Source organism: Puma concolor, chromosome E2 (assembly GCF_028749965.1).
Source record: "Puma concolor isolate L17-30 chromosome E2, mPumCon1.1.hap2, whole genome shotgun sequence".
In the NCBI taxonomy this organism is placed as follows: domain Eukaryota; kingdom Metazoa; phylum Chordata; class Mammalia; order Carnivora; family Felidae; genus Puma; species Puma concolor.
In genome coordinates this window covers 59,366,220-59,379,587 of record NC_141681.1, presented here as the reverse complement: position 1 = coordinate 59,379,587, position 13,368 = coordinate 59,366,220, and the positions used below count along the sequence as shown (strand labels likewise).

The window sequence follows — 13,368 nt, the reverse complement described above, 5'->3', positions numbered from 1 at the left end:
CATTGCATCTCTCAGGTCCAAATCCTGGCTCTGATGTAAAGTCTCTGATTAGCCTTCCTCTGAAACTGTGGCACTTCCTCATGATTTTATCTAGCCCAATATCTAACATGTCCTTCATCAACTTATTTGTTCATAATCTCAATAAATATTTCCAGTATTTTATGTTTTGCATACCTCACGATAGATACTACAAAGAGATGATTTGATAGACTAAGCAGCTCAAAGGACTGAGATAACCCAGAGGAGATGCTTGTTGGGGCTGTTTTCACAAGTCTATCAACTTTGCATTGGAGGCATGAGACATCTTGAAATGTTAGTTTCATAAGAACAGGAAAGTCTTTTTAACAACAGGGAAAGCATGTGTTAATACGCAAATGTCATCGTAGGGAAAACTAGAAGCACTCATGTCATGGGAAATATGGTATGTTGAATGGACAGTATTAATAATTAATTGGTGGTATTAATAATTAATAGCATTCTGAATGTTAAAGTCTTACCTAGGAGGATGTAAGGGTACCTGGTTTGGCTGATAAATTCAAGACAGATTAAAGTCTTGAGCCAGACCTTCTGTAGAGGCTGGAAAAAAAGTCAGGATTGAGAACTAGGAATACTTTGAATAATTTTTATCACAGACAAGACTGTACCGAGGATTTTATCACCAAATCTAGAAAAGTGGTATACAACTGTATTAGATACATATAAAAAAATACGATTGGATTGGTTTGAAAATGGATCCAAAATTGTCAGTGCCTCTTTCTCCCTTATGTTCTCCCAGGGCTCCACAAGTGCTGACTCATTTCTCTTTCAGTGACAGGTGGCTACCTGGTGTCTCTCCAGGCTTTGTCCAAAGGTCCAGTCTGACATTTGTGTTTACTCCGGCTCAGTTCAGGAAAATCTGGCCAGTCTTCCTTGTTTGGAACCTTATGGCTGTGCCAATTTCCAATGACTATGGCCAAGAGAGCCACAAGGACCAGTCCTGCCACGCCCATTCGGATCAAATTCTCCATTGTGTAATCTTGGTTCATTATATCTGTGGACATAATTCAAAGGAGATGAGCAATCATTGGTCATGTTCCATTTCATCCCAACACAGAGCCCTGAAAAGGAGCTCATTTCCCTGTTTGTGCTTCCACTAAACCCCCACCCTCAATAAGCTCATGCATTCACGAGTGCCATACTTAGTCTGTGAGCCTGGATCCAAGGGGCATCTTGTGAACAGGAAAGGAGGTGATTATGGGGATGTTGTGTTGGCTCTTGAATCCCTCTTCATGTAGTAATTTCCCTCAAAGTCTAGTCAAAGCCTTGCAGTCAAATGTTCTGCTCCTGAGCTATATCCCCTACATGCACCCCAATGTTTATAGAAGCACAATCAATAATAGCCAAAGTATGGAAAGAGCCCAAATGCCCATTGACTGGTGAATGGATACAAAGATGTGGTATATATATACAATAGAATATTACTCAGTGATAAAAAAGAATGAAATCTTGCCATTTGCAACAACATAGATCCAACCAAAGTGTATTATGCTAAGCGAAATGAGTCCATCAGAGAAAGACAAATATCGTATGATTTCATTCATATATGGAATTTAAGAAACACAAAAGATGAACATATAGGAAGGAAAGGAAAAATAAGATAAAAACAGAGAGGAGGCAAACTATAAGAGACTCTTAGATACAGAAAACAACCTGAGTGTTGCTGGAGAGGAGGTTGTGGGGTGGGGTGGTGAGCCAAATGGGTGATAGACATTAAGGAGAACGCTTGTTGGGATGAGTATTGGGTATCATATGTAAGTGATGAATCATTGGGTTCTACTCCTGAAGCCAAGACTACAATGTATGTTAACTACCTTGAATTTAAATAAATAAATTAAATTTAAAAACCCACAGCCTTGCAACACATTCATGTATTCAGAATAGTACATTTTCTCTACACTTTCCTCACCCCACATAACAATTTGTGTTCCTCTTCCATGCGTGACAAAGGATATGGTATGGTTGGTATCTGGGAAGTAGCTAGGAGAAAGTCTTCAGATAATCTTTGGCAAAATTTATCTCCACTCTTGTGTGACTGTTCACTAGACATTGCTGTTCTCTGAAACTTTAAAAAATTTTTCTTCATTTGTTATATGGGCTTCATAGGCCTATGTGCCAGGAATTAAATTAATAAAGTACTGTGAGATTACAATGCTCATAAATTGTAGTAACTCTCTCTGGTTAAAATACAGGAATTAGGGGCACCTGGGTGGCTCAGTCGGTTAAGTCCGACTTTAGCTCAGGTCATGATTTCATGGTTCGTGAGGTCAAGCCCCGCTGTCAGATCAGGGTCTGCTTCAAATCCTCTGTCCCCTTCTCTCTCTGCCCCTCCCCCTCTCGTGCTCTCCCTGTCCCTCTCTCAAAAATAAGTAGACATTAATAAATACAGAAATTAATTTCAAACGGATTTGGATTTTCAGATTAGAAGATAATACAAGATAGTATCATCCCGACACTGGGACAGATGATTTTTGAAACAAGACAAGGTGACTACTCTAAAGAAAAAGACAAATAGATTCACTCCTCCTCCATCGATGCCCAACTATCCATGCACTGTTAAATGAAAAGAGCACTCTAGCCTGTATGATCTTACAGAGCCATGACTACTGTATCTGCTCAGCTTGTGGAGTGATCGGACAAAGTGGCCACAGAAGATGAATGCGGTCGCCCCACTCAGCAGTCTGCAGTTACTTTCTTTTGCTCGAACTTGTCTTCTCTCGCTGAGCTGAGTGATGCAAACAGTATAATAATTGGGCTTATGCTAGAGTTTCTAGCCAATCACTCAGAGTGGAGTCTAGTACTGAAGGTCAGTTTAAGGGTTCCCAGATGCAGCTAAGCATATGAAAAAAGAGAAGTGGGTCAGTCTAAGGTGGTGTCTGGGATCTATGTCTCAACCACACCCCTTAACATGATTCTAAACGTTGGACTCTCCATTCTCAACAGACCACATGTTTTTTTTTTTTAATTGTTCTTTAATGTTTATTTATTTTTGAGAGAGAGAGAGAGAGAGAGGGCATGAGCGGGAGAGGGGCAGAAAGAGAGAGAGGGAGACACAGAATCCTTAGCAGGCTCCAGGCTCTGAGATGTCAGCACAGAGCCAGACTCGGAGCTCAAACTCATGAACTGTGAGATCATGACCTGAGCCGAAGTCAGACACTCAACTGACTGAGCCACCCAAGTGCCCCCAGACCACGTTTTTAAAGGGCACTGTCTACAGAACTCTCGGAGAGGATGTGAATGTTGAATGGGGTGTGGATGAAAGTCTTTTTTTGTCTTCACAGTCCTCTGCTTAATGGCCCTCTACTACCCCACTGTTTTTTCTCAGTGTACCTTCCATATTCCTGCCTAATGCCAAGGCCCCAAGAGGAGGATTCAGGGCTGGACTGGGGTGCACCTACCTGTGACCACAAGCCCCAGGGCATCACTGGGGGCTGACCACACATAAGGGCTGCCACTGTACCAACCATAGCACCTGTAGTTCCCTGAGAAGTTGTGGTTCACAGGGCCTAGAATAAAGTTGCCTTGGTGTACCCCACTTTGGTGCTGTGACAGGGTGGCTCCTCCTTCTTTGGTCAGTGAAAATCTATCAAATGGGATGTCTGTTGAGCTGCACTGCAGGGAAATATTCTCGCCCAGCATCACCACCATGCCCTGCACTGCTGAGAGGGAGGGTTTGTCGTACAAGCCTTAAAGAAAAGAGAGTGAGCTATTAGCAAGATTTTTCATCCTTTTCCCTTTATCCTCAACACTCATGTTGGGTCCATCCTAAGGGAAGGCAAGATGCTGATATTCCTTGATTCAAAGGAATGGGAGCTGGGAACTTCCCATTTTCCTGCCCCAGGACATATACTCTGTCCCAAATTATTGCAGACGGGGCTGAGCAAACAAGCAGCCTGTGAGACTTGGGTGAGATACCATTTTCAAGAGATAGAGATCTTGTTTCTAAAGCCACAAGACCCACATGATTCTGTTCCCAATTACAACCTGTGGGGCTTTCCCCCACACCACCAAGAAATTCTGAGACACCCGCTGGGCATCCCATAATTCAACTTAATTCTGACATTATCTCCCTGGAGATAACGTCAGATCCCATAGGTTAGGAGCTCAGTCCTATGAGACCACCCCCACTTCAGATGCCAATCACAAGCCCTTGCTGTCACCTGTGCTTCTGACGGAATGGCTATAAATCAGAAGTTCCCAGAACTCCTTCCTTGGGTTCGCTTAATTTGCTAGAATGGCTTATAGGACTCAGGAAATCAGTTTACCCACTAGATCACTGGTTTATTCTAAAGGATGAAATCAGGGACAGCCAAATGGTAGAGATAAATAAGGCCCAGGTGCCATATCCTTGTGCCCTGCTCTACCAGTACTTCCTTGTGCTTACCAACCTGGATTCTCTCCTTTTGGGTTCTTATGGAGGCTTCATTACATAGGCATGATTGATTGAACCTTTGGCCATTGGTGATTGATTCAATCTCCAGCCCCTCTCCTCTCCTTGGAGGTAGTCCAAAAGTTATCTCTTTGACATAACCTCAGCAGTGGTCAAAAGGGGGTTGTTAGGAATAGCAAAACATCTTTGTCATTCATATAACTCAGGAAATTCCAAGGGATTTAGGAGCTCTGTGCCGGGAACAGGAATGAAGACCATATATATAGTTCTTACTATAAATCACAATATCACAAGCCACATGTTAAGGAAAAGGGCGGATAGTATCCAAAGAGTTTGAGGAGATATGTCAGGGACAGAGAGAGTCGACATTATGTAAAAAGAATGTCAGCAGGTAGAAATTCAGGGTGGACTCTTCTAGAAAAAAGATGCTTCTAGAAGCACAGGGTCCAGCCACCTTGAAGAGAGAGAGGGCTTAGAACCAAGGGCTGGGTTCATGCAGGGAGCATAACTATCTCACCTGCCTCAGGTACAGGCTGCATATAGTGATTTCCTTCCATATGGAAAGGGTTGGGAGAGAAACCTGCCTATGCCACCTCAGCCAGGTGCTCAATCTCAGCATCAACAGCCATATTCATTTGCATGGTATGTACCCTCAGTGTGATGTGGTGAGAATGTCACTGTGCTTCTGTGGTCTCCCTCACAGTGATCCAATGACCCCAGCAACTTCCAGACAACTTCCAATATTGGGACATTCTACAAAATACCTGACCGGCACTCCTTAAAACTTCCACATCCAAGGGGAACCTAAGCAGACATGATAACTCTATGCAGCGTGGGATAGGATCCTGGGACAGATGAAGGACTCTGGATAAAAGCTAAGGAAATCTAAATAAACTGAGGACTTCAGTGCATGCTAAGTTATCCATATTGGTTCGTTAATAGGAAGAAAAGTCCGTACTAATGGAAGATGTTAACAGCAGGGGAGAGTGGGTGACAGGTCTATGGAAATGCCTTTGTCTTATCTTCTCAACTTTTCTGTAAACCCAAACTGTTCTAAAAGTAAAGCCTTTGAAAGAATAAGAAAGAAACAACACCCAAGGACTGGAGACGCTGGATGTGTCCTCACCTGTCACCACCAGCTCCAGGATTTTGCTGTGCTCTGATAATTTGTACTCTTTCCTATATTGGCACTGATAACGCCCTGCAGTGTTGGTATTCATGTGGCTAATGAGGAATTCAGCCTTCTCCTGAAATCCCAATTTCTTCTCTACCACCTCAAATGTGGAGTTTCTCAGGATTTCCAGTTGGTACAAGTAAGACTCAGGAGTCCCCCAACACAGGATCTTCACAGACTCATTCCAGGGAATCATAGAACCAGGTGTGGCAGATATAATAGGAATGGGAAAATACCCTGGAAGAAAATAGAGCCCAGAGTCAGGTGCCGGCCATGGAGAAACTATAGTGCTTTTCTTCTCTGTGGGGGAAATGCAAATAAGTTAAGGTCTGAAAGACCCAGGATTCCTTCCTTTTTAAAATCTTTTCTTTTTTTTGGGTATATTTCAATTGTAGCAAAATATATATAACATAAAATTCACCATTTCAACCATTAATTTTTTTTTTATTTTAGAGAAAGTGAGAGCACGAGTGGGGCAGAGGGGCAGAAGGAGAGAGAAAGAGAATCCCAAGGAGGCTTCATGCTCATCATGGAGCCCAACCCGGGGCTCAATCCCATGACCCTGGGATCATGACCTGAGCTGAAATCGAGTCAGCTGCTCAATGCACGGGGCCACCCAGGTGCCCCTCGACCATTTTTTAAGTGTACAGTTCAATGGAATTAATTACATTCATCATATTGCACAACCATGACCTCTATTTTCAGAATTTTTTCATGACTCCAAACAGAAACTCTGTAACTATTAGGCAATAACTCCCCATTCCTCTTTCCACATCTGATCTACTTCCTGTCTATGAATTTGCCCATTTAAGGTACCCTGTATCAAATACAGTATTTGTTTTCCCATGTCTGGTGTATTGCACTTATCATAATATCTTCGAGGTTCATGCATGTGTACTACGTGTCAGAATACCCTTCTTTTTGATGGCTAAGTCACATTCCCTTGTATGTGTAGACCACATTTTGATTATCCACTCATGCCAATGAATATTTGGATTGTTTCTATCTTTTGCTATTGTGAATAATGCTGCTGTGATCATTGGTGTACAAATCTCTGTTCAAGTTCCTGTTTTCAATTCCTTTGGTTGTATATGTAGGAGTGGAATTGGTAGATCACGTGATAATTCTATGTTTAGCCTTTTGAGGAACTGAACCCCTTCCTTTTCATATGTTCATTTTCTTTTTGAGGTGAAGTTCACATAACATACAATTAACCATTTTTAAAGTGTATGATTCGGTGGCATTTGGCGCATTCACAGTGTTGTCCAATCATCACCTCTATCTGCTTGCATTTTTATCAACCCGAAGGAGACTCTGTATACACCAAGAGGTCACTCCCCACTCTACCTTCCCACAGCCCTTAGCAACCACTAGTCTGCCACAAAGTCTGTTTGGTGTTCCGTTGCCATGGCAACCCTCATGAACAACTCCAAGCCTGCTGGTTCCTTTATCAAGATGTATCATCTCTTTTAGACCTGATAGTGGTGTGCTCAACTGCAGCTCTGTGAGGAGGGGCGGGGGGGTAGAAAGGGAATTTGCCATTCTCATGAGGATTGCTGTGAAGGAAGACCAACTTGCTACAGGTGGCTGTGGAAGGTGTTGACTGTATTTACCAAAAATTGCAGGACTTCCTTTTATTTAATAGTATTCACTCACCAATACCTCCATGCTTTTGTTCTTCCAAAACAGATGAAGAGATCATGGATATCTCCATTAATGCAGATACAATGTTTATTTAATATAATGACCTAAACCAGTGGTTCGCAACAGGAGGCAATTTTGCCTCCCAGGGGACAATTCGGTAATGCCTAGGGACATTTTTGGTTGTCACATGGGGGCAGAAGGCACTGTTGGCATCTTCTGGGTAAAGGCCAGGGATCTTACAATGCACAGGACTTCCCTCCAAACAACACCTGCTCCCAACTGTCGATAGGACTGAGGTTGGGAAACCCTGACCTAAACAACCTGGTTAAGACCTTTAGGGGAATGATAATATGGGAAGTGTCAGGTACTACTTTTAAAAATAGACAAGTGTAGGGGCACCTGGGTGGTTCAGTTGGTTGAGCGTCCGACTTCAGCTCAGGTCACGATCTCGCAGTCTGTGAGTTCAAGCCCTGCGTCGGGCTCTGTGCTGACAGCCCAGAGCCTGGAGGCTTCGGATTCTGTGTCTCCCTGTCTCTCTGCTCCTCTCCCATTGTGCTCTGTTTCTCTCTCAAAAATAAACATTAAAAAAATAGGCAAGTATATAATCACAGGTCATGACACACAGTCTGCAATACAGAGACACAGATCTTGGAAATCTGATAACAGATGTGAGGGTTCAGCTGATACATGAGGATGAGTAGGCTAGGCGATGTGGACAGACAGGTTAGGAGCATTGTGGATCACAGGAACAACAGGAGAAGGTCCTGGATAATAAAGTACAAATAAGTATGGGACACATGAAAACAAGGTCAGAGTGACTGAGGAGCAGAGACTCGGTGGGAGAATGGAAAATGGGCTTGGGGGAGCAGAAGCAGCCCAGCACAGCTAGGGAGCCACGGCCATGGCCACGTCAGTAGGTTTATCTGAAGTTAGACCCCTGATGGGTTCTATGAAGGTGATAAACATACTTGTGTTTTAAACACACAAGTAATTCAGACTACAGTCTTTAGAAGGAACTGGAAGAGAAAAGACATGGATAGACATGGGATTCCATCCAAGGCAGTAACAGAGGTGACTGAATATACAGTTGTAATGGAGAGCTACTTCATACTAGTACACAGACTGCACAGGAGGAAAGGACTAAGGCAACATCTTGCTGAGTGAAGCAAAGTGGAGAGAGTGGAGAGAATCAGGTTGTGAAAACAAGTAGGTCTGACATAGGGACAGATACTGGGCAATCACTGATGGCTCCCAACTTCCTCACCCTTGCAGTTGTGAACATTCAGTGAAATACATGTCTTAGATATGGAACAGACAGCCTCATGGAAGCAATCACTAAACCCAGGGCTGAGTATGATGCTTTTGAGGGGTCTGGAGAGGGGGGCACAGCAGAGATGGCTTAAATGGGGAATAAAATTGGAATTCATTTGGGCTTTTGACTGTCTTTTCAACCCTTCTGTTCCAAAGTAGAAGGTGTCTGGGAAAGATTTAGGGGAACACTTACCTTCCTGTGCCCAAAGCTTCTGGCTCAGACAGAGCACTGGAAGAGAAAGATTCACAAAAGATCAGTTTTCCAGTTTCAACAGTAGTCCTTGTTCCAATTCATGCTGACTAATGACATGCAGGCTGTCAATTTTTTTCCCCCACAGAAAGGATAGTTTTCAGGTTCATCTTTTAGTTTTACCTCCTAGATTCCAGGCCACAAGGCTCTCATCTATAGGAACTCTGGACCCACCATGGATCTCTAGACAGCATGATGTGGGTTGAACAGGCCCCACAAGCCACTTGGACTTGAGCAGACACAGTTACAGACATCTGAACAAGGCCCAACTCTCTACTAAGGAGGCCAGAATCTCCTTGGCCGCCATTAAAGTCACTGAGTCCTCATAGTAAGAGGACATGGACAGTTTTGGGACATCTTCCCCCCCTGACCCACTTGCATTACAGGACTCACCGAGACAGAGATGGATGGTGTCTCTGGGGGCCATGATTCTGTCAGAACCTCAGCCCAGTTAGTCTCTTGTTGGGGCACATTAGCAGAATGACAGATCCTTATAAAACAGTAAGATAAATCAGTAGGAAGTATGAGGTAAGAGTTCCTTGTCAGAGAATTTCTACATCTATTGCCTCACAAGTAATGGTTCCTTCCTAAAGAACTTAGCTCTGGATAGCTCTCGGGTGGGGTCTGAAGGAGACCAAACGTCCTGTTTAAGTTTCCCATGAGAAGTGAGTGTTTTCCTTGACCAATGTCTAATGGGCTCAAATCCTTATTCAAACCAGATCCCACAACCAAGTGGAAGGCTCTGGGGCAGGATGTAAGATGGTGCCATAGAGACAGAGGTTCTTCTCCATTGGACCATTAGTCAACAGCCATGTGGCCTTGCCTGTTATGGACCCATGTACCTTCTCTGGAATTCAGGGACTGAGTATATCCACTTGGGCTTGACTAGCAAGAGAGTATACTCTTGCACTGGGATTTTCTCAATGCCAGCATGTAGGGGAATCTTTTCAGGAGCTATTCATCATCTGTAAAGAAAGAAACTCCTATGCCTATACTTATCTGTATATCCATATCTCCATCTATCTATATATCTAGATACAGATTGTGGGGTATATAGATAGTTAGATGTAGACTAGCTGTAGTTAGCTGTAGACTCCTGGCATCACTAATTCTTCAAGGATGGGAAGCCAAATATTCCAAATCAAATTCTCTACCATGTACACTTCATTTTAACTGTAATACATCACTCTTGCCTTTCAATACACCAAGTGTCCTGGGCCTCTCCCATCTTTTGGAAGACACCACTGAAGATTTTAAAAATAGTGAAAATGAGTCTTTAAGAGAAGTGACTTTGCCAAAGACACTGCACCTAAGAAAGCACAAAGCAAAATCTAAATGCTAAACCTCCAAAAAATATCCATCTCTGAAGCATGTTTTGGACCCTCCAGGGGAGATGCTAGGGTTACTTGGTCACTTCATCCTGGGACAAAATGAACATGACAAACACATTATATTCCAGTGATAGACAGATGGTGAATTTGCTTATTTGTCTGTAGTAACATAGCGACAGAAGTCAGAACTTACTCTTTTTTAAAAAATTATTTTATTTTTTAATATGAAATTTATTGTCAAATTGGTTTCCATACAACACCCAGCGTTCATCCCAACAGGTGCCCTCCACAATAGAACTTACTCTTGAGGGAAATGCGGAACTGAAAAGAGATGAGGGATATGATTTGAGAAATGGCAAAACCTACTTTTCTTAGTATATTCTGATATGTGAAATATTTGATATTGTATATCAGAGGGTACATGGAAATGTTACTATACACACACACACACACACACACACAGTCACTGTCTAATAAAACATGGCTTTGTTGCTGTAAAAAATGAGTTTATCTCAGGGTATAACACATTTTCCAGGGGTTCATGGCACATTTTTCAGCTAGTTTTTGGAAATGGTGACCAGCATTGCATCCTAGACAAGATTTTGTTTTTTTTTTTCAACTTTAACATTATTGACAGGGTTAGATAGTGATTCTCTGCTGTGTGTGTGGGGGTGGGGGGCAGGGAGCACCATCCTGGGCATTGCAGGATGTTGACAAGCATCCCTGGCTTCTGTCCACTAGATGCCAGTAGAACCCCCTCCACAGTCGTGACAACTAAAAATGTCTCCAGACACTATTATAACGGTCCATGTGTGGACACAGCCACGTTGCCCCAGCTGAGAACCAGTGTCCTGTGTTGTCTGCTGGCATGTATGGGCTGAGGAACCAGAACTTGCTTTGGGACATTACTGAACTTCATGCATTCCACAGCATCCTTTCCTTGAGGAATTCAGGTTCTACAGAATGTAGACCCCACTTAGGGTCACAGAACCTAGATCATTCCAGTGGGAAGGTCTCTAGAACATCTTTCTAGGCACAAATCCCCAAAACCTTTCTTTAATCTTCTCTTCCCTGGGATCTCAACAGCCAACTTGTTCTCAGAATCAAACTTATCCCTAAACACCTTTTTTTTTTTTTTTTTTTTGCCTCCCTGGTGCCCTGGAAGGAGCTTCTTACTTCTCTACTGAGAAAGAGGACATTGTGGTCTGGGAGAAGGATTTGCCTTCACATATTCATTCATAACACTGTAAGAGAAGTCACATGGAGACTTAAACTCTTTTCCAAATTCTTGCCTTAACCCTAGCATCCAAGCTGAAACCTTGTGTTCAAACTGAGGTTGTGGAAAACCTCAGTTGTCCATGTGATTGCTATGGGTCCATGCCCCAGTCTCTGAGGAGTTCCAGGTAACTCCCCCATGCCTCCCCTTGTAGATCTCAGTAGGACCTAATACACTTACTTTCCTTCCTTGGCTATTGTACACCTCTGTTGTGCAGAAACCAGGAGCCCCACAGAACTGACCCATGCACGGGTGCTGTCTGTCTGTTAGGTCCTCTCATCCTTGTTCAGGTCCCTCTACAAACTGTTGATGATAGAGAAAGCTGAACAACTTCCTTTCTCAATAATAGCTTTGGTTTCCCTGCAACATGTGCTGAACAAAAATATCTGACTTCCTGGAAATATTTTTGAGCCAAGCCCAAGGTCTCCCCTGGTTCCAAAACCCAAGTGTGTCTTATAGTCCATACCTGGACCAATCCCCTAAATCTAAGGTATGATATATGTTTACAGGAGGTGGTTTCACCAGACAGTGGTTGGGTTCAGGGGTCTTCTTTTTGGGGCCCCATCATGGTCAACAAACATGCCATGTTGTGTGACCTTTGACAAGGTACTTAATCTCTTTGAATTTCACTACTTAGCAAAGTGCAGATAACAAGGAGCCCTGATAAATTTTACAGAAAGATTCATTGAAGAAATATATGTGAAACAGATTTTGTTGAAGAGGTGCTCAAAAATGTGAATTCCTGGGGCGCCTGGGTGGCGCAGTCGGTTAAACGTCCGACTTCAGCCAGGTCACGATCTCGCGGTCCGTGAGTTCGAGCCCCGCGTCGGGCTCTGGGCTGATGGCTCGGAGCCTGGAGCCTGTTTCCGATTCTGTGTCTCCCTCTCTCTCTGCCCCTCCCCCGTTCATGCTCTGTCTCTCTCTGTCCCAAAAATAAATAAATGTTAAAAAAAAAAAATTAAAAAAAAAAAGTGAATTCCTGTCATTGCTGCACAGAAACCTGTCATTTTCACTGTTGTTCTCTAACAAGGTTAACTTTGATGCTAGTTCTGCATCCAAAATATTGCTGAGCCTCCCAAACTCTGATGTCTTAATTTCTTGCACTGTTTTGTTCTTTCCAGAATTATCCTGATAGATCCACATCCTGCTACTGGATTTCCTTGATTGAGCCTTGGGGGCAATCGTCTATACTAAATTGAGACATGGGGTGCGTGGTACTCCCTAATGTGTCCTGAAGGAGTTAGCTGCAAAGGTGATGGGCGAGAGCCAGACTCCATGCTGGGGACACCAGCCAGGTGCTCTCTGGCCACCAGAGCTTCCAGTATCTCTCACTTGAGGATGCCTGGGCCTGCCCCAGCATGGCTTCCCGGATTCCAGTAAGATTGGGTAGATCTATCTGGATGGTTCTGGAAGGACATAAGAGTGCAAGAAATTAAGGCATCAGAGTTTGGGACACTCACCACAACTAGATACATAATTGTGACATAGTCACACAATGGATTCTTACACAGGATGGAAAATAATTTTTCACATGCAAAGATGTGATGAAATATCAAACATATAATGTTGAACGAAAAGGTGCCAGTCACAAAAATACATAGTATATGGTTCCATGTAGGTGAAATTCAGTAATAGCCAGGAAGAAAGATGATTAATAGTAGATAGATGGTAGCTTTGTTTATTTGTTTATAGTAGCATAGTAACGGAAGTCAGAACTTACCCACAAAAAGGGCCAAGAAAGTTTTCTGGGGTGTTAAGAATATTCTACATTTTGGCATAGGTGGTGGTTGCAAAGGTGCAAATGCGTAAAATTCTGTCGAACCACACACATGAGTACTTTAAGCCAAAATTAAAGCAACAAGTGTTTAAAATGATTATCTGATGATAAATTTATTGGTGATTTTTCTTTTTTCTGTATCTATTTTCCAACTTTTATACAAAGAATGAATGTCTTTT

General features: G+C 43.0%; 1 protein-coding gene across 1 annotated transcript in view; it reads right to left on the bottom strand.

The window, feature by feature from the left end:
- Positions 1-608: 608 nt before the first annotated feature.
- Positions 609-13,368, bottom strand: part of LOC112851134 (leukocyte immunoglobulin-like receptor subfamily A member 1) — a 27,734-nt gene continuing 14,974 nt past the window's right edge. The window contains 6 exon segments of the mRNA XM_086688677.1: positions 609-857; positions 860-1,030; positions 3,435-3,722; positions 5,553-5,837; positions 8,749-8,784; positions 9,199-9,236. Coding sequence (XP_086544803.1) covers positions 805-857; positions 860-1,030; positions 3,435-3,722; positions 5,553-5,837; positions 8,749-8,784; positions 9,199-9,236 — 871 coding nt within the window. The 3' untranslated portion in view covers positions 609-804.